Genomic DNA, 24,874 nt, shown 5'->3' with positions numbered 1-24,874 from the left:
GACGAAGGGAAGGGAAACGGATATTAATGAGCGATTCGTTCTGTGAACACGTAAATCGCTAATGAACGAGAAGAAACAAAGAAGAGGGAAATGAAAAACGAGAAACGTTTAATAGGATGAACACAGATATACGAGCAATGCATGTTCGATCCGCGGCTATTTTATAAAGTATATTCCATCGTTCGACTCCTTTCTCCTACGTCTCCGCTCTGCTTTCCTACCACCTCTTTTCCCCGTCCATACTGTTTTCCGCGATTAAACGAAGATAATCACAATAATCTTTCTTCGATCGTTATATCCTTATATTCGTACCGCATTATCCGAACGTTCCTTTCATCTTAATACACTTTTGCTTTTTATCCCAGTTCCCTTCTGCGAGGAAAAAAAAAAAAGAAAAAGAAAAAGAAAAAGAAAAAAAAAGAAAAAAAGAAGATGAAAATTTTACGAAATAAAAAGTCCACGTTCAAAATAATGATAAAATGGCCGAAACAATGCAAACAAATTAAAATACATCAAGCGAAATATTTTTTAAAAAAAGCGTTACGTACTTTCTTTCGACGCCATAATAGTTATATATGTATATCCAAAGACAGCCATCGTCATGAATACGCGATCTTCAAGAGCCGAATAACAAAATTCGATTTATTTAACGATTCTATGATCTTATCCCCCTTTTTTTTTTTACGATTATCTTTCTACATGAATTCGTTTAATTATCGCGAACCGCCAAGATCTTTCCGCCATTGCCTGCCTGCGCGCATTAGGAACGCAGATGCGACAAGATTGTAAAACTTAGGTATTTCCAAATCGGATAAGAAACTTTGTTTCTTGATTTTGTATTGCTTCTTTAAGACTGTCCGATGATACAGAGAAAAAGGATAAATAAATGTGTAACAATCTCTGAAGAAAAATCATTGATCTTATCTTCAATTTTAACCCTGTTTTCGATTACGAAGATAATAAAGGAAATATGGTCTTAGGAGATCATGAAAAATAGAGTGGACATTTCCCAATAAAAACTATTTCTCTGCTCCATATTTTATTAAAACGTCGATCGCATTGATTTGTTTGGTTCGACGAGCTGCTATTAATGGTGTGACATCAAAAAATGCCTTCTCGTGTATATTAATTAAATTATTCATTAAAATATATTCCATCATTTCCACGTTTCCCATCAAGGAAGCAACATGTAGGATGGTTTGGCCGACCTTATCGGTGGCGCGATAATCCGCACCCAATTGTATCATACGCTTTACCACGTTTAAATTCCCGCCCTTAATGGCTTCGTGAAGAGGCGTAGCACCTGATGAATCACGTGCATTCACAAGACCCGGATCCACAGTTAAGAGCAGATCGATTAACTCCTCGTGTCCGTTGAAAGCTATAAAAGTTGAAAATACCATAGAAAAAAAAAAAAAATAGATTTTAAATCGGACCCTGAAACGTATACTTAAATCAACAAACTCGTTAAACGATTAAAAAAGATATTAAATTCGAGTTCTTTATCTATATTGTAAACATATATGTGTATAATCACCGGCTATATGAAGAGAACTACGGCCGTTGTTACTTCGAAGACCAATACTTTCAGGAGAGAAATCCAGAAATAATCGAAGTGCATTAACGTCACCAGAACGACAAATTATAAACGCAGGTATCCAACCGTCTTTGTTCCTTCTCAAAGGATCCGCCTTTGCTTCGAGTAATATCCTGATGCACTTGCACGCCTCGCTACCAATCTTCGTGCACGCTAACATCAGAGGCGTCCAATCGGCACGCTTCAAACAGTCGATGGTTGCACCTAAAATAAGGAAGAAAGGGTCAGTGGAAAAAAAAAACGAAAAAAAAAAAAAGAAAAACGAAACGTAAAAAAGGAAAAGAGGAAAAAAATAAGAAAAACGATATCGCGAAATAAAGATTGATCGTTATCAGCGAATATTAGAGGAATAAATTCTATAATATATATTCTGAGATATATAAAAATGAAAGGAGAAAGTTCAAGCACAGCTCGCTTTGGAAAGCACCTTTTTCTATCAAGTATCGGAGAACGTGGGTACGCGCAAATTGCGCGGCTTCGTGCAGCGGCCTTTTCATATCCTTGTTAACGACGTTGACTTTAAAGTCGGGCCTTTCGAAAGCATCGCACAAATACTCGACAACGTTCAGATGACCTTCGCGCGCTGCAACGTGCATAGGAGTGTCACCGGAAACCGAATGCCGAAAAATCGTCCAATCCTGTACATCGTACTTTAAAGTAAGATTTTTAACTTTTAACAAATCTCCGTTTTGACAGGCATGTAAATAATCACGCGATAGGTTAGGTATTTCATTTCCCTTTGACATTTCAAACGCATTAATTTTTCTTAATAAAAATGCGCGCGATTACTATTTCCTTTCGATTCTCGAGAAACGATTGCAAGTGGCACGACTCGAAACGATTGCGAATTTATCGTACGATCAAAAGTAAACGATTTGGTAGAAATACATTCGATATCACCAGATATCACGAACCGTATCGTAACGGTAACGGTAAATGCTGCCATCTGGTAATGGCGCTGCTTTTGATTCAAATTGAGCGCGAAATTTAAAACATTCGTTCGATGATCGTGAAATTACAAAAATACAAACAATGAATAAACATGGAAAGAGCACTTTACTAAGAAATATTATTTCGAGAAAAAATTTTACTTTTCGTATTACGTACAAACGCTTAGCTTCGAAGATAATTAACAACTTTACCTTTTAACGCTATATCTGCGCCCGTCCATTATATCGGCTCTATGAAACAATGCGATTAATTTCGTGCCAATCAAGTATTTCCGGGCAAAGCTTGCGTAATCATGTATACATTCTCGAGAAAAAACAATTCGCAAGTAAATTACTCGTACAAAGATTCAAGGTTCGGACAAAACTATCCTTAATACTATATATTACTCTTCGAATAATCGTTTGGACATAATCTTTGCTTCATCCCACTATCTCTGTATCGATCCAACAACAAAATAATACTGAAATTTATCCAACGAATAATGAGTAAATTCTCATAGTAATAGTACCCCCATTATATCATAAATCATATACACTAATTCACATATTCGATCTTATCTTTTTAAAAGGGATAAGAAATTTTATTGAAATATCAATATTTAAAAGATTTCTCTATCCCGATTACATAAATATTTCTTCCGTTTTTTCACTTCTCTTTAAAATCACTCTCTCCGATCCGATCGTAACCATCCATGGTCCGTTCTCTTTGTTACAATACTTACAACTTTTACCATTCTAAATAACGGTGTCAACGGTTTTCGAAACGGAACAAAGTTGCGCGAAGAGTTCCGTACGAGCTCGTACGAAATGCGATACGAAGTTTTCGATGTCAGTATTCTACAAGTATGATTTCAACGCTATCACAATTCTAGGAGAGGGAAGGGGCAGGCAGCCCGCCGATAATGTTTACTTTCACATCCTCGACGAGACCTTCATTGTCTTTATGTAAGCAGGAAGGTGTGCTATCGTTGTAACGACGTCGACGTCGGCGTCGGCGACGATCGTCGACCGAATTCACGCGCGAATCTAATAGTACGTGATCGTTGCTTCGATAACTACAATTTGGTCGTATAATCGATACGCCATAATTGCCAACGATCACCTGGCGCCGTTTCACCTATCAGGAAATTATCGCGTCGCGTATTTTCCCAATTAAAATTCGTATCCTCGAAATTTCCAATGAGATTCGTCGAATCAAAGATCGACTCATCTTTTCCACGTTCGTTATTATAAAGAACAACGAGCGGAAAGAATTACATACATTCTCTTTTCAAGTACACTATCGCAAAAGGTACGACGAGCATACTTAACGAGGCCGCATCTTTCACACTTTTTCAAACCGTGATTCTACAAACGGCACTCGTCTCTATCGGTCTCGGAGAAGAAGAAGAAGAAGAAGAAGAAGAATAAGAAGAAGTCAAAAAAGTAACGAATCCGATCCTTTTCCACGTAGTTCGCGAGATTCTTAAGCGTACAAGTTCAAGGATGTACAGTCCGATATGAACGTGTTGGATGTGTCTTGAAGGTCATCGAGTGTGCAAATGCCATGATTACGCTTGTAGAAACGTAGAGACTATCCAGGACGTTTTTCATTGTTCCATCAGCCATATCGAAACGTATGTATACACGTACATACATATGTAATTACGATAGTTATCGCAAAATCGTATCGTACCTCCGTTTACGATACAAATTAATACACAAGAAATAAGGAAAACGAAGCAGTTCTCCGGTTTCAGTCATTTCCCGTATATTTTTTAATCTTTTGATAATTAAGCGTCGGTTGATGTCATAAGTTGCTACGGGTCGTTGGAAATAACGGAATTAGTCAGACACTTGTTCGTGAGTCAGCTTCGTTGTTCCCGAAATATTATGTTAATGATTTGAGAAAGCGCGATAGGATAGAAATGATAGAAAAGGTGATTAGCCGTCACAGAATAAGAGAATTACGTGATTCACTTGCATTGAGATGAGAGATCGATCGATTGTGTCGAGGTCATGGCTCTCGCTTGCAATCCCGATCGATGAAGGCAGAGAGGAAATAATCATATACTAATAAGTGTGTATGTATTTGGTAGACATCGATCCTGGGTACACCGGTGACACCCGTGTATCGAATAACTCGACGATAACGCTACGAACGAGTCTATCGATCCTTTTACGTTACCATGGCTAATTGTACGAAATAATCCTATCGGTACCACCTAGTACCATATTCAAAGGGCTTTATCCATCAACTTCAGTCGTTTTAAGAGAATAGAAAATGAAATAGACGTAAGAGTGTCTATTGTTTTCGAAATAAAATATATTAACGCATTTAATCATATGAATTTATTTTTAAATGTATACGATATCTATTTGCAAACGTTTACGAAATTCGAATTATGAGTCATAAAGGAAAAGTAAGTTTTAACACGGAAGATATACATTAATAAGATATCCATTGTATTATTCTAAACGAATATATCGGAAAATATAATATTCATGAAATCTCTTATAATAATTCAATAAGTTCAGAAAAATATTATATATATATATATATATATATATATATATATATATATATATATATATATATATATATATAATAAAGAGACAAATTTGAATCTTTAGAAATCCTTCTTATAACAATGGAATATTTGAAAGTACAAAGTTGTTCTTGAATATTGAATTTCAAGGAAGACCGGAGAAGAAAGGAGTAAAATTATCGTCGCGTCAACGAATAAACGAAGACCTACCACGTCTCTCTTTGGATTATCGCTCATCCTTCCTTCCTGCCTTCCGGGCTGTGCCTTCCGTTCTCCCTTCCTTCGTATCTATTGGCGCGTACGAGGCCGCGATTTCAAAGCGCGAGCGCGCGTGCGAGCGAGACGTGGGTACCAAGCTCGCGATCGTCCGCGGCTGCAGTCGACTACGGGCGCACCTGGCCGCGCCTGCCTGCTTGCCTGTTTGCCTGCCTGCCTGCCTGCCTGCCTGCTTGTCCATACCGGCATATCGAGAATCGAGCGTGCGCGTACTCAAAGGCCTTTACCGACGTACCCATTACTACCCACGACGTCTTCTTTGCCTTCCGCGAATCAACGAAAGGAAGCGACACCCTCGACGTTTACGATCGATCGATCGATCGATTTACTCCGATCTCGTGACTTCCGTTTAGTATCTTTTCAAAAAGTGCCGTTGAAACTAAAAATCTCAAAGTGTATTTTATTTTATCCAATTATCGAATCCGATTTTTTACCCTTATTAACGTTATTTTCATAAAGAATATTACAAGAACTTCTCTATATAAAAGATATTTTTTGAACAGGTAGGGATTATTTCTTATCTTAAATATGTGTATATACATGCTTACAGCTTAGACGTATTTGTGTATGTGTGTGTGTGTGTGTGTGTGTGTTGTGTGTGTGTATGCGCGCGCGTGCATGCGTGTATATCTGTGTGCGTATCTGTGTCTGTCTGTCCTTCTCTGCGTGTGTGTATTTGTGTGTGTGTGTATGTGTGTGTCTGTACGTGTGTATGCGTGCATGGAATACCACAAATTCCTTTACAAGAAAGCACGTCGTTATCCTTTGCCGCGCGAATTCTATCTTTGAATGTATTTTCGAAGCGACCGAGTCTAAAGCAGAAGAAAAGTATACGAGAAACGAGTATCAAGAGGGAAGAGAGGGAAGTTGGTGGAAGTGGTAGAAGAGAAGAAGAAGAAGAAGAGGCCTTAGAAGAGAAGCGCAAACTGGCAAGAACAGAAGTAGGGAGGAAGAGATAGAGTGAGAGAGAGAGAGAGAGAGAGAGAGAGAGAGAAAAAGAGAAAGACAGAGGCAGAGACAGAGAGAGCGAAAAAGAGAGAGAGGAGAGAGAGAGAGAGACAGTGAAAAGGAAGAGCCAGCAGCTACAGCTTCCTCGTAACAGCTTCTACGAAGCTTTGCTTCTATTCTTGAGTTAACGTTTAGACGTTCGTAAATCGGCAACTCGGAGGGGGTTTTACATGCGTCATCGTCGCACGGGTACAAATCGCACGCGCCTCGACGTCCCGACGACAGTACACGTGCGCAACGACGTACTACGTCGGCCCTGCGCTGGTAATACGGAACGTCTCGACTCTTCTTCAAGGACACGCGGTGATAAATGCGGTACTGCCGCGAATGACGCCGACCGCGTTCTCCAAAATGATCGTCTTCTTCTGTCTCCTACTCCTTTGCAAAGGTAAGTTAAATACTTTTCTTTCCTTTTTTCTTTTTCTTTTTTTTTTTTTTTTTTTTTTTTTTCCACTCATTCCTAAAGCAACGAGAAAAATATATCGATAATCGTTCGGACGATGCAACTTTTGCGAAATCCTTTCAGTTTATGAATCTTAAAAAAAGTTTATGAATAAAAAAAAAAAAAAAAAAAGAAAAAGAACATATGTAACGTTATAAGTAAAATATATGAGAATTTCCACAGTTTGTAGATCCTTTTGTTAAAAAAAATAAATGAATCCTTGATAAATAAGAAAATCGAACACTTTTCTTTTCATCTTAGTAATTCATAGTAATTCGTAATTTTTCTTTAAATAGAAAAAACTTTAAACTTTTTTCATACTCTATGTTTTTCTCGTTTTCGACATTTACACATATACAATATTATTAAAAGATATTATGCATCGTTATACAATCTTCAAGAATTTTATCTCTTTTTATATCTTTTTACCTTCTATTACTTACAAAGCTTTTATCTACTGGAAGTAAAACGCGAGTCTGAAGATCAAAGTGGTCATCGATTAAATGAGAAGACGCGTAAAATGAAAGGAACAAGTTCCTCCTTCGTGTGAACAAAAGAGAATTCTCGAATAAGCCGTAAACTATGAATTAATATGCTACGTGTCATCTTTTTTACAACTGCGAAGGCCTTAACCTCGACAAGGGCCACGTAGCCACTAAATGACTATACCGAGGTTGCATTCGGAATGAACATATCGAAGGCATAGAGCATTCACCGTCGAACATCGATAACATCAATCGACCTTTTAAAAAAATCTTCTAAATTTTACGACTCGATAAACTCGAGAACATTATTTTTCTTTCAATATTTTTCTTTCTATCTTTTACTTTTTCTATTTCTCTTCTTTTCTTTTTTGCTAACATGTCCTAGAAAAAAAAAATATATGCCAAACAATAATTACATTATTATTCCGTTCTCTTTAATCATTGAAAACAACAACGAGAAAATAGAACGATAAAACTTTCTCTGCTTATTTTGATCCCATTCTTTCTCTCTCTCTCTCTCTCTCTCTCTCTCTCTCTCTCTCTCTCTCTCTCTCTCTCTCTCTCACTCACTCACTCACTCTCTCTCTCTCTCTCTCTCTCCGCCTGTTGTTGACCATAAATCGCGTGACATTGAAATAATTTCATAGAGCAGGTTTGAAGCGATAACTGAACGAATCGTTATGCTACGAGATTATGCTTAACGATAGTAGAAAGAATTCAAGTGTGTGTAGAAACAGATATGATAATGTTATATAAAAAAAAAAAAGTGAAGAGGAATCGGGCGCGATTGATCGATCGTACTAAGAAAATTGACACGCTCGACGAGTCCCCCGTGTGCTCGTCGTTCGAATGATCGATGCCAAATAAATCCTTTTCCTTTCAGCGAATCTCTAAATGAAAGCATCTCTAACAATTCATCAAGGAACGAAGTCTAGCTGTAAAATTTATGCGAACCGGTAGCTTATATAGGCGTTCATTCGCTTCCTGATGCGTGCTTCATTATATATCATTCGTTATAGTCACTTAAAACATTAGAATAAAAATAAAAGGATTCCGATCGTAATGCTTCACGAATATGAGAGAGATTGAAAATAGAATAGAACGCGTGTGTAGAAATTCTTCTTTTCTATTTGAAGTAAAATATTAAAATAATATTGTTACTAATATATTAATGTAAGATAGAAGATTGATAAAAAAATGAACCAAGATTATAAAGAATTAGATATCGATGAATCATAAAGGGTTAAAAAACAAATAACGAGTGTTGCTTCATACAACGATAGAAAACATTTAAAAAAAATTAGGAACCGAAACAGAGTACTAACTAATATTTCGTAATACAATTGAACTATGCAACGACTCATTCTTCATTCATCGCACGTAGTACATTCGAGTTACGATAAGGAAACGTCCTTGCTTCTCAACGAAATAACAATTATATTTCATGTTCGCGAAGCTCTCGTGTAAAATTTTTGAGATACATCGAAGGAAGGAAGTATTCTTCCCTGTGTCATTCCGTATCCGATCGCTTTAATGGATTTAAAAACGATTCGACATACTCACGTACTTGGACCGTGTACCGTGAATCATTGAACAAATTATCGCCGTGCTCGTTGTGAAGTTTGCAATATATTAGTCATTGTAAACCTATCGCGCGTTTACATTTTTTAAAATCTGTCGATACGCGCATAATTCCTTGATCTCAGGACCCGTCTCGAAATTCCTAAAATATTTCTCCGGAATTCTAAAAGCACGTATATGAGCTCTTGATATTCGATATTAAATAATAATGAACTGTTGAATACCGACACAAAATTCATAATAAATTAATATAAAAAATAAAATTATGGCAAAAAGGAAAACGTGACAATGAACTCTTTCGTTGTAAAGAACAGACTTGTGTGTGTATAAAAAAAAAAAAAAAAAAAAAAAAAAAAAAAAAAAAAAAAAAAAATCGATATATCGATTTAACATAAAATCTCGATACTATAATTTCGAATAAAATTTCGATAAAAAGAAAAGGATAAAGAAGGAGTTGATCGTATGTTGAAGTTTAACGTCTAGACTCGAGCAACGCGTATCATCTTTGTCCTTTCTTTTTTCATGCCATCTCGTAAAGCACCGGTACCGGCGCGGCAACCGCATCGCAGCGAGCAAGCGAACGCCGCCGAAAGAACTGGTTCTTCTTCGGAGGGTGGTTAAACCCGATGCAATGCGTGCATTTAGTGAAACATCGCGTAGGAATGCAAACACTGAAGGGAGGGTAGAAACCTGCGTGGGAACCTCTCTTTGCCACGCTAAGCTGCCCGACCATGGAATTTGCACGAATTTTCTTGGCTTTTTATTTATTTTTTTTTTATTTTTTATTTTTTTTTTTTCTTCTTCTTCTTCTTCTTTTCCTTCTCTTATTATTATTATTTCTTTTCTTTTTTTCTCTTTCAACCGATCGATCTCGATATCTTCGTACATATATCGATACGGTACAAAGTGGAGATAGGTACGAGAGATCGATATCAAACGTGCGTCGAGCCGTAACGAAAATTAATTGATGATTATAATATACAAGAATCTACTAGATATATATGTATGCAGGTTACGCGTTAGCCAATCTCTAGACTGAACTCTGAGCGGAGTTACTAACATCCCACATCATTTATCTAGGACAAGTATGTCGTTGAAGAAACGTTATAAAGATCGGGATGATTAAACTATCTATATATACTTTAAAGAAAACTACGATCGTTTGTTTAAAAGTATCCTATTGTAAAAGGTATTTAAACTCGAAACATTTAGATCTATTTACCTAACAAAAATATTATTCCAAAATAATAATTCTCTTAAAATAATAATCTAAAGTCACGGACAAGTCCTACGAACGAAGGATAAACATTCTTATGTTTCCTTGACACCATACCATATTCTCCAAACAGGCGTGTATACAACTTGATGCCGTTTACGGATTTCTTAAGTTTCAAGGTATCCTTATTTGATCTTCGTAAATGAAAGATAAGAAATAATTTTTCCTCGGCTTTTATTTCACGGCGATTATTTTTTAAGTTGCCTCCTCACGATAATAAAGAATGTTCAAGACTAATTAAAGAAATCCAATTAACGTCCCAATTATTAAGAATAACGAAGAAACGTAAAGATATACGAAAATATATGAGAAAACTTTTCTAGAATTTACGGTTAATGGGAGTAAATCGTTACGAATCACGCTAAGAATCAGTCCATGAAACTAATTCTCGTTCGTAATATCTCTTTTGTTCTTTACGATTAATCTACGAAGAAGGGTAGAAAAGAATTTGATCATAATCCGTTATTAAATGTGATGTAACGATGATAATGTCGTTTGAACATTAACATTTCCGGATTTAATTCTTACATCCTTGTCAAGAATGAATCAACGTTGTACGTTCATGAGTATTATATGTATATACCTACGACGTACATAATGCAATTAGCATTCGTGACATACGATAATTATTCGTGTTTTATTAGAAGATCGAACGATGTCCTGGCTTGTTTCGATAATCGAAATTGTTTGATTCTTTTGAATTTGAATAACAAGTGTTCGGGTAAAGGAACAGAGTGATTGGATTGCAAGTTATATCATTCGTTAAGAGTGTCACGGATTCAGGTCTCCTTTTCGGGTTAATAGGGAAAAAAATAAAATAAATCAATGATCTAGAAAAAATACTCCGATATTTAATAAATGTCTGAGAAACCAATCGAAAGATCTCATCAAACGAGTAAGACTTCGAACTATTTCGTTTGAAATTCATTTTTCGAGTTTCTCTTATGTCCTTTTTCCTTTTTTACTTTATACATATATAAATTGTACAAGCTTCATAAAGTTCATTAATTTCAAAATTTATCGATTTCAAAAATGTTTAATTTTATTTGATTGAAATAAGTAAATGTATCCGAATATCAATGGAAATTAAATTCAATTCCAAAGAAATCTTGATAAGATTTCTTTTTTTAATGAATTCTAACAGTCTGGAAAGTTTGCACTTATAATTCAGCAACATCCTGTGTATATACATGTGTGTGTGTGTGTGTGTGTATGTATGTATGTATGTATGTGTGTGTATACATATATGAATTCCATTTTTGGAGTTCGCTCGAGTTAGGTTAACGACCTCAACAAATACAAAGATTTGCCTCGCTCACCTTCGTCTATCGTTCAAACCTTTTACTTTTATTTCTTCTTTTTTTTTCTTCCAAAAAATCTATTTCATTGGTTTACAAAGAAGATGAACGAATCGATAATACCATTCAATAGGATTTGATTGTCGTCGTATTAGTTACACCGTAAGCTCCTCGGAAAGTTGCGTATGAGACGATATTTCGTGTTCAATTACGAATTTATCAGGTAGCGACACTATTCAATCGAAATACCAAACTTTTGATTAAACTACCTCGATACGATGTCTCATACCTTCTCTTCATTAACGCATTAACTTTCAAGCTATTTTTATAAAAATCGATGTCGTCAATATAATAATTTTATTTTCTATCGTTTCTTATATTTCGTCATTATTCATTATTTCACATAATTCATCAGTTGTCATTATTTTATGCATCACATTATCGTTCATCATCGATTACATTGATAGAATCAAGTATCGGTCATCTATGAACACTACGGCATTCAGCATATTAAATTCAAAGGCAATATGTGAAAGGTCATCACGGTCTTCTTTGGAATAAGAAAGTATTGCAAGAAAGGAAGCAACGACCTTGATTATCTTAGATATTTCTAAAAAATAAATCGCTCTTTCGTCCAATAATTATCATATTTTCGAACACCTTGCAGGAGGAAATTTGATAAAAAGAATCATAGGATCAACCAGTAGAATCATAAAACTGTAGACTACAACGAGTAGGTATGTCGATGCGAAGTGGAAACGACCTTCCAGTGTCAGCGACCACAGGTCACTCGACTTGAGGAGAACGTTGCGGTTATGGTTTACGTATTACAAAGTTGGTGAACGTTGTGACTCGATGTACTCGAGGATCAACCTCGATCATCGTACATATACCATTCGTACATTATAATCGACGACAAACTTGTCATATGAAAAGCACATGATTCTGAACAGGGACGGTACAATTAAAAAATATCTAATTAACGAAACGAAGAGAGGAATCATTTTCTTTGATTTTCTCTTATAACTATGCCATACTTTCTATTTGTTCCTTTCGAAAGAACTTCCTCGAGAAAACGAACCTTACCTGTTCTTTTAAAGATAAAAGAGAATAAAGGTTTCGAATGAAATTCAAGCTGGTCGTAAAAGAAAGCTTGCAAGTAATCGTTCTTATATTATTCGTTTTGAAGATAATCGATCTTTCAGAGAGCTTCTCTCGAGACATCCGTCCCTGGTTCTATCCGCCTCGCGGACGGTGACAGACGCGCAACGCAAGGCGATTGTCTACGTGACCATCGTTGCTTCCTGCCCGATGTGTCCTACATATCCGCTTGTCGATGTCACTCGACTCGGTAGACTCGCGTTCCATCGGAGACTCCACGAATCTCGATGTTTTCTCGTTGTTTCTCTATCACGATATAAATAAAAAATTCTTTTTCATATTTTTCTCTCTAGGTATTATACATACGATGTTAAAGTACTTGGATCGTTTTCCTCATCGTCGCGACAAAAAAAATCTATTTGTTTTTTATTTTCTCTAGGTCAACCCGTTGTTGAAGTACCTGGAGAAAATGCAACGGTTATGACAGATGTTGAACAAATTACGTTAGAAAATAACGAGACAAGAGATCAATCGACGAACGATACCCTCCGAGGATCACCAACAACCGTGCACTTCCTTCATGTGCCTAAACACACGGAAACGCAGCTTGGCTCGTCCGTTCTTTTGCCATGCAGAACGACGAATCCCGTTGCTGAATGTCAATGGTCCTGGCAGCCATTACCGCCAGTTCATCTGCCGCTTCCAGACATCAGTGAGAGTCCAAATGACTCCATGTGTTAGTTTCGTTTTTCTTATAATAGAATTATCTAAATGAATAAAAGGACATAAGCAAGGAGACCTTCTAACGCGATATTTTTACGAGTCTTCTAACGCGTCTCTTTTTTTTTTTTTTTCTTTTTTTATCGATAAAACATTTACATACGAATTCCCTATTTCGATCTTTAGCAACTACAACGTCACCAACATCGACAACGTCAACCCCAACGGCACATTCATTGCCAGTGAGACAATTTCCAGCTTTTGGAAACAGCAGTAACGATTGTTCCGTTCGATTTTCGAGTATGAAGCATGAACAGACTGGATACTGGACTTGTGCCGCAAGGAATTCAACGAACGATCCTTTCACCGCCACGGTACCCGCCAAGTTAACCATCGTTAACGATCAAGGTACGAATCGCGAAGGATCACCGTTCGCATCAAGAGTTTCTTATCGAAAGATAAGAAACGCATCGTGCGTAATAAAATTGACCAAAAAGACGTTATATACTGCGTATACTTAATATATAGCTTTCGAAAATAATATTTGCACAATTGTCTTTCGATTACCAAGAATTATAGGTGTCTTTTGTATCTTATCTTTTTATATCGCTAAATTTTTAAAAGTATGTTTGATTACCATGGTCTCTTACGTAGCCGTCGAAAAATATATACGCCATCGTATGATACGAATACGGCGCCGTCCCACCGTGTTGTTTTCAACATAATCGAAAATTACAGACAAAATAATCGCGATTTACGCGGCATTGTTTTAATTATTGTGGCATTAACAATTTATTTATTCTGCTTCAAAAATAAGTTTTTGTCGAATCATGATGGATGCAATCGACGTTGTTAATTAAAATGTTGATATTACAATTTTATATAGAATAACAAAGTAAGAATGAAAATGAAATAAAAATAAATTTTTTAAATGAAAACGATGACATGATACGCTTTTCAACGTATAAAAACAGATCTATCGAAAAACTTCGATATATTAAAATACAACAAGAAAATATGTTTCACGTAGGATCTCTCATTACCTTCGTTAAGCACGAAGAAGCGATAGAGGTTGTAGCAGGCTCCTTCGCACAAATAATGTGCAGAACAAAATTACCTGTACGCGAGTGCCAATGGTCTTGGCGAAGATTGAACCAGTCCGAACCTTGGAATTTAGAAGTAAAGAAATTTCCAGCTTTTGGAAACGACAGCACCGATTGCAGCATCAAATTCAAAAATGTTCTAGCGGAACAGGAAGGCTATTGGAGTTGTGGTGCACGTATAGATCCAAATTCGTCATTTGTACGATCGAATCCAGTTCGATTTTTAATATCTGAAGGTATGCGAAAATATAATAGTCTAGGAAATTTAATCGTATTTCTTCATTACGCGTTTGCTTTGCTCCTCTTACTCATATCACTTTCTAAATTAATATCTTATTTCAGTTGAATTCGTACAGTTGTCTCGCGGCGTACAAGTAGCTGCCGGTGAATCCGTACTTTTAAGGTGCTTGGTCAATAAACCCGTAATACGCTGCGAGTGGTCCTGGAGAGCAACGAACTCAAGTAAGGAACCTTTACTCGTAAAGACGTTCGCTCCAAATAAAGATGCCGATCACGACTGCTCCGTACGATTTAAAAACATCCTTTACGAGGAAGAAGGTCTGTGGACTTGTGGAATTCGATTGTCACCTGACGGTATACTTCATGAAGCACCATCAGCAACTGTGAGTCTTTTACCATCGGGTAAGCATTGGAACAAGATCATCCTTATTAATCGAAGAAAGACGATATTGAGCTTCCTTTCGTTTACATATTTTTTTTTATTTTTATTTTTATTAATTTTTTTTTTTTCTTTTTTTTTTCTTTTTTTTTTCTTTTATACATTTCAGCTAAAGTAAACTTAGTGGAAATACCAACAGATATCACGGTACCTTTAGGTACCGAAGTTACCTTAAAATGTATCACTAGTAGCCGCGTAGAGAAATGTGTCTGGAGTTGGAAACCACTTCATGGAAACGATCCTGAGATCGTGCTTCGAGAATTCCCAAGTAACGGTGATCTTGGGAGGGATTGTTCACTCGTTCTTTCACATGTTCGTACCGAGGAACAAGGATTGTGGAATTGTCAGGTATCCATACCGTCACTTAATACGATGCTGTCTTCTCCATTCGTCAAACTGTTAACATTCGAACAGGGTAAGCTTTTATAAGAGACATGTAAAAAAGTCAACATATACAATTGTTAAATAATACTTCTCTTTCTTTTAGACGAAGTGAAATTTTCAGAGCTCTCACAGGACATTCAAATATCATCCGGTGGTACCATACTTCTACGATGTGTAACATCATTGCCAGTAGAACAATGTCGATGGTCCTTGACACCAGTGAATTCTAATACAACCGTAGTGGTGAAACAATTCCCAGCAGCCGGAAGCGAGTCAAGGGATTGCAGCGTCAGGTTGAGTCATGCCCTGGCCGAGCAAGAAGGTCTTTGGACCTGCGGTGCCAGAATACATGGCCGTGAGAATTATACTGATGCACCACCAGCGAAATTAAGCCTTCTCGAGCCAGGTATCATCGAATCCTGAGAGAAGGATAGACGATCTTGTTGCATAGCGCCCTTCCTTGCACACACGGTCGAGGGTGAATGCACTCCCTATCGTCGATTTCGATCGTTCCTCGATCTTCCACGTAGCGACCTTGAAACGATATCCGATCGAATGATATCGCGGATATTTTTACAAGAACAATTCTTATTCCGTTTGACTTTGGACGTTTTACGTACGACCATAGATATCGCTTCTTCGCGTTTAATGGATTAAAGTCAACGTTTTTAATTTACAATAAAAATAGTAAAAATCGTCTCGACTTCACGTTATATCGAATTCGGATTTAAACGCGTATTCTTTTTTTTTTTTTTTTTTTTTTTTTTTTTTTTTTTTTTTTTTTTTTTTTTTTTTTTTTTTTTTTATACAAACTGTCGATGGGGCGATCTTGGCGATATTTAGAGATTAGTAACTCATTATTGAATTGCTTCTAGCTTAAGATGTGTGTTCTCTCTATGGAGTAAGGTATGTATGTAGATAATAGCATTTTCAAAACACCCACAACAGCGGGTAAGAAATAAAAATCAATCCACGATATATGTCGTTCGAGTATCTTTCATGGTGACGGTGAAGACATGCAAGACTAAGAGGTGTGAAACTATGGGATCTTGGTATATTAAAAAGGTCAAGTTTTACACGGGTGTTCCTAGACTGTGATCTTTAATATGGGTCTCGGAAGAGCACATAAGCAACTTTTCTTTCTTTCTTCCTATCGTCGTTTTGTACACATAGTACATGATCGATAAATTCCTGAATCGATCCTATATCGATCGTAGATATTGATGTAGATATTGATTTTTGACTGAATATAAAATTAAATTTTATGCAGAAAAAGTACTTTGCTGCGCTCCGTAAGATAGCACCTTGACTTTATTCATAAAATATTTCTTTCCCCCCCACCCCCATTTTTTTTTAGACACGACCGCAGGAAGTGTCTTATTTTATTTTTTACCTCATCACCACATCGATGTTACCATGCATTTTTCATTAAACGGTGCTACTACGACGCAAATTTAATATTGCATTTTCTTTTTTGCATCGGACCATTCTACTTTAATTATAACTCGCCGTGTACATACAGTATTCTTCTTCGTTACATCTCTCACATATATTCGATGAATCATTAAATCATTGTATTTAAGATTTATCGATTTATCATGTTATTACTAAAATGGCACGGTGCGTCTTTTTTTTTCTTTTTTTTTTTTTTTCTTCTTAGAAACGACGTTTATCAGCCAAGATCATACGCTAAATCAATTTCGCATTTAGAACAATTAATATTACATCAAAAAGTACGTGATGCTTATGTCACATACGTTTGTATATTTTATCGTTCGTATCATTTCAATTACATCTTTTCTCATTTTCGTATTATTTATTACTTTAATTATGTCAGTAATGCGGTTATATCTCTTTTGCATAGTGAGAGCAAATGCGTGCGTGTGCGTGAAAGGGAGAAAAAAAATATTGTATTGTTTCTTTTAAATTAATTCCAGAGGCTTTTAGAAACACTTTTTGTAATTTAATCATTTAATTTATAAGTTAAGAAGTCTCAGAAACCTGAAACCTTTAAATTATTAACAATGTCAACGTATTAGTAATGCTATTTCTATTATTAACAATCGTATTAAAGACTCGCTCATTTCTTTTCTTCGTCGTACGTTGTATATTAAATTAACAAATCTGTTTTTAAATTCTGATGTTTCATCTCTCGTAGAATATTTTGCACTCTATAATTAAAATTTCGATGTTTATTAGTTCGTGTTACTTCTTTTGTAAGTGAAGGATTGCAATAGATGGTGTAAGAAAGGTTTAATAGAATGATATCTTGATTGAATCGAATAGTATTGAACAATATTTTATAGAATATTAAAATTAAGTAGTTAATTTTTAATATTAAGAATTTAACATCATATAGATATCATACACTATGCGACATTGTTTTTCGCTAATTTTGCAAAATCCTTCATTCATTAAATAAGTTATAAGCCACAAATATCTTTCAATATAAATGCTTAAATGCTCTGTGTGCCATTAAGTCTATTTGGCTTCTATGAAATAAATATCACATAAAATAATCTGCATTCAATGATTCATATATATATTGGCCATAAATATTATAAATATTATTACTGTAACCAGGTATACTAAATAAATGGAAATCTTAAAATTCTGCACCAGCCTTTTCATTATCATCACCTATCTGTACCAGTTAGGTTGACTAAAACACATTTTTTCATCAATGTGCATTAAATGTGCCATTTAGTATCACTTATGCACATAGTTCTTCAACACGCTTGTACACATTGCACATATTGAAAAATGATGTACTATTCACAAGCATCAGAAAAAACAGCATAGCTTCTGGTGAACGGGGCAATGATTATAAGAATAAAAAAAAAAAAAAAAGAAAAAGACAATCACAGTGGATAATGATTTATAGAACCTGTGATAGTCACCCTTTGGGCAGCTCCCCATCAAATGGTCAAATTGGCTTGTAAACTAGAACGAGTTCCTGTAGGAGCTCAATGTCATTGGATACATGCACCAAATGTCTATATACATCAAAACATTACCAATTCAGCAAAAAAAGACAGGTGAAATTTTACAATAATTTGGTTATATAACATTGTAATATATTCTCGCATATTTTCAAAATAGGCACAATCTTGAAATGAATTATTCTACTGGGATATGCACAATAGAATTCAAACCTAATTATTCAGACTTAGGACAGTGGACTTGTAAATTTACAAGAGATAACCAAAATATAGACATAGAATTGGGAAATGCAACACTCATCTTACTTAATACACTTTCTGGTTTGTAACATTACATTATCCATTTTTAATTTCTTATTTCTAAATAATTACAAGTGTTTCCTATGATATTATAGATGAAAAACTTGGATGGATTGTTGGTGCTTTAACAGCTATTATTTTATTTTTAATAATTATTGTAGTAGTTGTAGTAGTTTGTAAAACTCGACTTTTTGTACGTCGATCACCAGAAATATTAGAAACAATGCCTGCTTCAAGAAAACAACAAAATTTGCAATGCACCAATGACAGAAGAATAGAACATGGTAATTGCAGTAATATTACTAATAGTAATAATATTTTACCAAACAGAAGTCCACATTTGTACGAAAGAGTAGAAAAATATAATGTTGTAACACCAAAATTATATGAGAACTTTGGATTGTAAATTTGTGTGTCTACCAAAGACAAATATCATTGCTTTTTCCTCAAACCTATTACTACCTTACATTATTAAAAACATTGTTAACTTGTAAGAGTAAGTTAGTCTGTAAGAGTAGGTAGAGTATACTTGTAAACTGTTCTAAAAATTACCAAAATTTTGAAAAATATATCTTATATAAAATATAAAATTGTTTCACATTATTGCTCTATTTTAATGCATCAAGTTGATTTTGTATTTTTTCTAAATTCATATATAAATCGGTGAGGGACTTTTTATCAAATTCAATAGTTAATTTTGAGTCTTTCTCACCTGCAAAGTCTAATTGAAATAATGCCACAGGACTCGCATCTTTAGAAATTGTTGAAGATGATGATTGTATATTTAAACACCAATTAATGTCCTTTACCTGAAAAAGAACAAAAAAAAAAGAAAAAGAACAAGTTTTAAAGTTTGGTTCATGAAAGAAAGTGATTTAACACTAAAATAATCAAAATTAAAACAAACTATTAACATACCTGCGTAGGAAATATAGATTTTTTTCTGAGACATTCAATAATTCCTTTACCATAACTTAACCATGAATTAACAAAAATCAACGTTTTACTTTCATCTAATTTACAAATATCTTTTAAATTAGATTCGAATTCTGCCGACTTAACTACATTGTAGGCAGCTTGTTTATAAATAAGTGTTACTGCATCTAACAAAAAGGTTAATTCCTCTTTATTCAGTTCTAAAGATACTAAGAGTTTTTCTTCTTCCTCTTCACTGAATGGCTTTACATTACTAGTGGATTGTAAATTTTGACATATACGATTAACAAGTAATCGAAATTTACCATTATCAATTCGACTTGCAATCTTCAAACCTTGTTGAAGACTGAAAAAATAAAAAAAAAAATTAATACATATTTATACAAAGTAAACAATAACAGAAAAAAAAATATTAATAAAATTGTTACCAAGGTGTTATGGTAAGCCAACTTTCCATCACGATGTCTGAAGGCTGTTTACCATCTTTCGTTTGTGACGTATGCGACTTCAACAATAGGTGTGGGCAAAATATGAACTACAAACGTAATAAAAAAAAACACAACCCAAATTGTGCGCGTTTGTGTCGGTATATAAGTTTGTGTAGGTTACACCCCTTTCAAACGTAACCTAACAATTGATTTAATATGTAACAGAAATTTTTATATGTAGTAAAAATAATAGTACATCTAACAAAAGCAAAAAAACCATATGTTAGATTATACTTAGTTGAAGATAGATTAATTGAAAAATATTTATTAATTGTAGAAACTTTATATTTTTTGTTTCCGGTTAAACTTATACAAATAACTAAAATGTATTTAAGCAGCCATTAGTTCGATATTACTCGCGATGGAATACATAAAAAATAAAAGATAAAATATAAAAAATAATAATAGAAAATTGTATATGCATACCTTGAATATTGCAATTGTTAATGAAACGTAGATAAAACTAATTAATATATAAGATAGAGATGATAATGATATTAAAATGTTTATTAAAATAAATCGCTTGATTTTTATCCATAAACTATTTTCGAAAAAATATCATTTTTTGATATGATCTTTTTCAAAGAAAATAAAACTTTTTCAAGAATTCCATAAAACCATATTCTCGGTTAAATCTTCATCTTTAAAATAAAATATTCTTCATTAAAATCGATCAAAAATTATATCTATATTCATTGTCTACAAACCATTATAAAATTAAAAGTGATGAACACCCTTAAGTATGATATATGTTATTTTAATCATTTCAATTTATAACTATTATCTATATTATATTATCTAAATATTATATATATTAATAATCGTCATATATATTATTATATGAGGTTATCTTGTGCGTCTGCGCAGTAGTCTTATGCCAAATCATGCTTGATAAAAGTAGAGTAAACAAGTAATAAGGATTTTTTTATTAATGCGACATCTATAATTTTAAGTTATATTCGATTTCCTTTTTTTTTTCTTTGATTGTGTTGTTTCATTTAGCGACATCTACTACTTTAGTCATTTTCGCACGAGTTTTTAATACAAACAACAATAGAAATTATAATTATATTTTTCTTTATTGGCATATATTTATATGCTTTGACAAGGATCATCAGATTATTGGTTAATGAGCATATAAGAATAAAATATATTCTTTTAAAAGTCTGTTTAAACAGCCTGCGTATAATAATCGTTTCAGAATCGTTCAAATTTTTTTCATTCATTACCGTAGTAATTGATAAGAATTTCGTATGATTTTCAGATCCATTGCTATAATATTATAAGCTTATAACATGTCTTCCAATGATAAAAAGTTGTCAAAGGTATATTACATTATTCCTGTATATTCTTTCAGTATTAATACATACTTAAAAAATGTATATATGTATATTTAGAATATTATATCATAATATTTTTATCAAATTCGATATTATAGGAGCATCCTCGAAATTTGATACCTGAATTATGTCAGCAATTTTATCATCTAGGATGGGTTACTGGTACCGGTGGGGGTATATCCATCAAGCATGAGTTTGTAAATCTATAATATTTATTAACTATAAAATAAAAGTATAAAAATAAAATAAAAATTTTACCATTATTTCAGAGACAAAATCTATATAGCTCCATCAGGTGTACAGAAAGAACGAATAAATCCAGATGATATATTTGTTCAAGATATAAATGGAAAAGATTTAGAACTACCTCCAGCTGAGAAAAAGTTGAAAAAATCACAATGTACTCCACTATTTATGTGTGCATATCTTAGAAGAAATGCTAGTGCAGTCATTCATACTCATTCTAAAGTCGCTTTGATGGTTACTTTATTATGGCCTGGAAAAGAATTTCGAGTCACACATCTTGAAATGATTAAAGGTATATATCTTCTTACGAAAGATACCTCTTACAAGATCATTTCCATATAGCAATGAATGAATGTATTTCTTCATAGGTATAAGAAATCAAAAGCTAGGGAGAGCCTATCGTTATGACGAAGAGTTAGTGGTACCTATAATAGAGAATACACCTTTTGAAGAAGATTTAAGAGAAGAATTAGATAAAGCAATCATTGAATATCCAGAAACTTGTGCAGTTTTAGTACGTAGACATGGTGTTTATGTTTGGGGTGATACTTGGCAACAAGCTAAAACAATGTAAGTTATGTTTACTTTATATACGTATTTTTGCAAAGTATATAATGATATCTATAAATAATCTTTTTTATGGGGTTTGTAGGACTGAATGTTATGATTACTTATTTGATGTTGCCATACAAATGAAACAGTGTGGTCTTAATCCAATAGCAACTCCAGCAGAGTATGAACTCCATTATCAAACTAATGAATTAAAAATATCATAAAATAATAAGAGAATGCAAATAATAATTATTTTTAATAATTATTGAAATTTGTGAACATATTATTTATATCACAATGTAAAAATATTTTGTATATATATAAATTACTTTAATTATCTATATCATATGGTTTAAAATGTGTTCTAATTCTTTTGGCCAATTCACTTTCTTCATCCTTATCCAATTGACAATCCCTCCAATCTGATCTATGATTAACATCTAATATTCTATCACATGCCAATACTTCTCTACCAAAGTGTAATGGAAAATCCTTCTTAATTCTATAGTACAATGATTGCCCATCAGGTAACTCTACGTAAAAGTACAGAACACCGGGTTTTGCAATTTGTTGTAAATCCGTGTGATGTGGAAGTTCATCGATTTTGAAATTATTACATTCTGCTATTTCCTGTTTAACATAAAAGTTTTCTTTAGACAAAAATAAAATTGTTATATAATAAGAAAAATAATAATATACCTCAAACATTTCTTTAACTATAGATGCTTGATTTTTGTGAATTGGAACAGCTTGTAATTGACAGTGAGATGTTTTATAATTTCTCTCAAAAAATACTGGTACTCGATTTTTACTTGCAAAATAGTTTGTTATTGCTTCTTTATATTGTTTCATTTCTTTTAAAATATCTGGTGGTAAAACTGATAAACTCTGATGATGTGTTATCGGCGAAATTAGCATATGATCTTCAACCAATCCACCTCTAGCAAGCGCTACATAAACTTCTGCACCGACGGCAATTACTAAGTGCTTAGATACTTCAGGACTAGATAAACAAAACCAACATTTTGTTTGGTCAAATTCTGTCTTAAGCTTCTTATAAGAATAATCTGAATTTTTCGAACGTTTCTGAGATTTAAATTCCATATCATAAAAAAATTGTGTAGTTTTTGTTTCTATCGGTTCATCATGTAATAGGTGCTTTAAATAAGGACTAGATGTTTCATCAGTTGTTTTCATAACTAATTCAGATAATCTTATTCTGTCTATAGGAGTCAAATTCAAAGCATACAGCCATTTCTTCTTTTCATTGTTTCCGACCGATCCAAGAGCAATAAATCTAGTTGCAATTTCAATACCACTTTCATCTTGACTATGATTTCTAAGGAAATAATTAAATTTTTGTTAATAAATATTATTATTATTATTGTTATTTTATCCAAAATTGATTCAATTAATTATACATTATACTTACCTATAAGGTGGTCTTTCATAATGAATATTTTCTAATGCTGAGATATGATATCTTGGTTTTATTTGAGCAGCCAACCAAGCTATTAATTCAGATCCTTGATATTTGATATTAGGTTTATTTGGATCTAAATCGGTAATGCCTTTAGGCCATGGTGAGGATAATAATATATCTACTCCTCGAAAGCTTGGTTGACCTTTCAAACAAGAATTCTTTATTGATACAACATCATTCTTTTGGAAACCAATTGTTTTGGATTCGCTTGCATTATTTTCAATGCCACTAATATATGCAATTTTTAACCCTGATGTTGCAATATATAAACCTCTTCTACCAAGATAAGTTAAATTTTGACAAATTTCATATCCATCTATGTCAGGATAATGTTTTAAATCTGTCTCCCTATTTGGGCCAATAATATATGTTGGAACAGAAATATTTCTCATGCCATTTTTATATGGTTCAAGCTCTATATTATTTTCACCAAAGAAATTTCCAACACATAATAAAAAGTCAAACGGTCCATTTTTTTTGTTAATATTTTCCACTTTCGTAAATAGAAATTTAAAATGTCCTTCTACATCACCACAGCTAAGTATTTTTTGTTTATCTGTCATTTCGTACAATTCAGAATTTTATCTTCATGACATATATTTAATGTATCATCATCGTAGGTTTTCTTAACAAAAGATTAAAATGTTGGTTTTATTACAATGTTCATAATAAAAATTGTAGGTTATATGCAAGCATAGACTAAAAATTATCTGCAGACACTAATTCTTCATGATAAAAATTCATTCTCTATGCCGAATTTCTATTTTTATAAATTGTCGTTGTCCCTCTCTGCTTATCCTATGACCAAGCATCATTGTTTACAATAATATTCATATATATAAAGTGAAGATCATGGTGCCAATATACTTAACTACTGATTTGGCGCTTCAAATTTGAATGTATTATATTTAAACAATAACTCGATTTAAATAATACTGCATTTATTTAATAAACTTGAAATATAAAATAATTTTAAGTTTATATTTCATTAGATGAAAATTTTTAATTCGAAGATCTGCTAACCGATTATGTAAACAACAAACACGTGATGACTTTGACAGTTATTTTATCAGTTTTCCGCTGGATTCTAATCAGTTATCGTTAGTTATAACTGATAAATAAAATTGTAAAATCTAGCAGGAGATAACAATCTTCACTT

At 33.6% G+C, this 24,874-nt stretch overlaps 5 protein-coding genes across 19 annotated transcripts; 2 read left to right on the top strand and 3 right to left on the bottom strand.

The window, feature by feature from the left end:
* Positions 1-384: 384 nt before the first annotated feature.
* Positions 385-2,643, bottom strand: LOC124949213 (ankyrin repeat domain-containing protein 16-like). Its single transcript, XM_047493945.1, has 3 exons — positions 2,025-2,643; positions 1,538-1,801; positions 385-1,381 (listed from the first exon to the last, which is right to left on the bottom strand). Exons 1-3 carry the CDS (start codon positions 2,341-2,343, stop codon positions 1,020-1,022), a joined length of 945 nt encoding a protein of 314 aa, XP_047349901.1. The 5' UTR covers positions 2,344-2,643; the 3' UTR covers positions 385-1,019.
* Positions 1,300-19,269, top strand: LOC124949210. Of its 2 annotated transcripts, XM_047493941.1 has the most exons (12): positions 1,300-2,254; positions 3,823-4,163; positions 6,155-6,747; positions 12,982-13,278; positions 13,449-13,670; positions 14,293-14,601; positions 14,708-15,007; positions 15,154-15,459; positions 15,532-15,834; positions 18,313-18,466; positions 18,531-18,691; positions 18,766-19,267. In XM_047493941.1, the coding sequence occupies exons 3-12, from the start codon at positions 6,687-6,689 to the stop codon at positions 19,074-19,076; spliced, it is 2,424 nt and encodes an 807-aa protein (XP_047349897.1). In that variant the 5' UTR covers positions 1,300-2,254; positions 3,823-4,163; positions 6,155-6,686; the 3' UTR covers positions 19,077-19,267. The 2 variants fall into 2 exon arrangements, with proteins under 2 accessions (XP_047349897.1, XP_047349898.1); XM_047493942.1 differs by lacking the exons at positions 3,823-4,163; positions 6,155-6,747 and having other exon boundaries at positions 18,766-19,269.
* Positions 11,341-20,650, bottom strand: LOC124949215 (COMM domain-containing protein 10-like). 5 transcript variants are annotated; one of them, XR_007100997.1, is made up of 6 exons: positions 20,521-20,650; positions 20,035-20,233; positions 19,589-19,952; positions 19,383-19,479; positions 15,517-15,962; positions 11,351-15,440 (listed from the first exon to the last, which is right to left on the bottom strand). XR_007100997.1 is itself a non-coding variant. In XM_047493957.1 (5 exons), exons 2-5 carry the CDS (start codon positions 20,061-20,063, stop codon positions 15,436-15,438), a joined length of 495 nt encoding a protein of 164 aa, XP_047349913.1. In that variant the 5' UTR covers positions 20,064-20,233; positions 20,521-20,647; the 3' UTR covers positions 11,341-15,435. The 5 variants fall into 5 exon arrangements, 4 of the variants coding, with proteins under 4 accessions (XP_047349913.1, XP_047349910.1, XP_047349911.1 ...); XM_047493957.1 differs by lacking the exon at positions 15,517-15,962 and having other exon boundaries at positions 11,341-15,440; positions 20,521-20,647; XM_047493954.1 differs by having other exon boundaries at positions 11,360-15,962.
* On the top strand, positions 20,116-22,573 carry LOC124949214 (probable methylthioribulose-1-phosphate dehydratase). Of its 7 annotated transcripts, none has more exons than XM_047493949.1 (6): positions 20,116-20,206; positions 21,359-21,419; positions 21,533-21,627; positions 21,704-21,972; positions 22,049-22,250; positions 22,333-22,573. In XM_047493949.1, the coding sequence occupies exons 2-6, from the start codon at positions 21,390-21,392 to the stop codon at positions 22,454-22,456; spliced, it is 720 nt and encodes a 239-aa protein (XP_047349905.1). In that variant the 5' UTR covers positions 20,116-20,206; positions 21,359-21,389; the 3' UTR covers positions 22,457-22,573. The 7 variants fall into 7 exon arrangements, with proteins under 7 accessions (XP_047349905.1, XP_047349909.1, XP_047349906.1 ...); XM_047493953.1 differs by lacking the exon at positions 20,116-20,206 and adding an exon at positions 20,210-20,228; XM_047493950.1 differs by lacking the exon at positions 20,116-20,206 and adding an exon at positions 20,279-20,834.
* LOC124949211 (CWF19-like protein 1) lies at positions 21,155-24,689 on the bottom strand. Of its 4 annotated transcripts, XR_007100995.1 has the most exons (6): positions 23,665-24,689; positions 22,932-23,571; positions 22,562-22,862; positions 22,352-22,433; positions 21,998-22,240; positions 21,155-21,930 (listed from the first exon to the last, which is right to left on the bottom strand). XR_007100995.1 is itself a non-coding variant. In XM_047493943.1 (3 exons), the coding sequence occupies exons 1-3, from the start codon at positions 24,276-24,278 to the stop codon at positions 22,563-22,565; spliced, it is 1,554 nt and encodes a 517-aa protein (XP_047349899.1). In that variant the 5' UTR covers positions 24,279-24,688; the 3' UTR covers positions 22,470-22,562. The 4 variants fall into 4 exon arrangements, 1 of the variants encoding a protein (XP_047349899.1); XR_007100994.1 differs by having other exon boundaries at positions 21,998-22,433; XR_007100996.1 differs by lacking the exon at positions 22,352-22,433.
* Positions 24,690-24,874: the final 185 nt, after the last annotated feature.

Source organism: Vespa velutina, chromosome 5, assembly GCF_912470025.1.
Source record: "Vespa velutina chromosome 5, iVesVel2.1, whole genome shotgun sequence".
NCBI lineage: Eukaryota > Metazoa > Arthropoda > Insecta > Hymenoptera > Vespidae > Vespa > Vespa velutina.
This window is presented reverse-complemented; position numbering and strand designations above follow the sequence as displayed.

What these genes read in the sequence shown, in the direction of transcription:
- LOC124949213 (XM_047493945.1), bottom strand. Translation starts at nt 2,343, where the DNA reads ATGTCAAAGGGAAATGAAATACCTAACCTATCGCGTGATTATTTACAT. An exon ending in CCGATACTTGATAGAAAAAG is followed by an intron (nt 1,802 to 2,024) that starts GTGCTTTCCAAA and finishes TCCTTATTTTAG; the next exon opens with GTGCAACCATCGACTGTTTG. An exon ending in TAGTTCTCTTCATATAGCCG is followed by an intron (nt 1,382 to 1,537) that starts GTGATTATACAC and finishes CAACTTTTATAG; the next exon opens with CTTTCAACGGACACGAGGAG.
- LOC124949214 (XM_047493949.1), top strand. Translation starts at nt 21,390, where the DNA reads ATGTCTTCCAATGATAAAAAGTTGTCAAAG. An exon ending in GGTATATCCATCAAGCATGA is followed by an intron (nt 21,628 to 21,703) that starts GTTTGTAAATCT and finishes CCATTATTTCAG; the next exon opens with AGACAAAATCTATATAGCTC. An exon ending in TGGCAACAAGCTAAAACAAT is followed by an intron (nt 22,251 to 22,332) that starts GTAAGTTATGTT and finishes TGGGGTTTGTAG; the next exon opens with GACTGAATGTTATGATTACT.
- LOC124949215 (XM_047493954.1), bottom strand. Translation starts at nt 20,063, where the DNA reads ATGGAAAGTTGGCTTACCATAACACCTTG. An exon ending in TGGCTTACCATAACACCTTG is followed by an intron (nt 19,953 to 20,034) that starts GTAACAATTTTA and finishes TTATTTTTTCAG; the next exon opens with TCTTCAACAAGGTTTGAAGA. An exon ending in ATTTCAATTAGACTTTGCAG is followed by an intron (nt 15,963 to 19,382) that starts GTGAGAAAGACT and finishes TATCGTTTCAAG; the next exon opens with GTCGCTACGTGGAAGATCGA.
- LOC124949210 (XM_047493941.1), top strand. Translation starts at nt 6,687, where the DNA reads ATGACGCCGACCGCGTTCTCCAAAATGATCGTCTTCTTCTGTCTCCTA. An exon ending in ATTAAGCCTTCTCGAGCCAG is followed by an intron (nt 15,835 to 18,312) that starts GTATCATCGAAT and finishes AATGATTTATAG; the next exon opens with AACCTGTGATAGTCACCCTT. An exon ending in CTTACTTAATACACTTTCTG is followed by an intron (nt 18,692 to 18,765) that starts GTTTGTAACATT and finishes ATGATATTATAG; the next exon opens with ATGAAAAACTTGGATGGATT.
- LOC124949211 (XM_047493943.1), bottom strand. Translation starts at nt 24,278, where the DNA reads ATGACAGATAAACAAAAAATACTTAGCTGTGGTGATGTAGAAGGACAT. An exon ending in TATGAAAGACCACCTTATAG is followed by an intron (nt 23,572 to 23,664) that starts GTAAGTATAATG and finishes TTATTTCCTTAG; the next exon opens with AAATCATAGTCAAGATGAAA. An exon ending in TAGTTAAAGAAATGTTTGAG is followed by an intron (nt 22,863 to 22,931) that starts GTATATTATTAT and finishes TATGTTAAACAG; the next exon opens with GAAATAGCAGAATGTAATAA.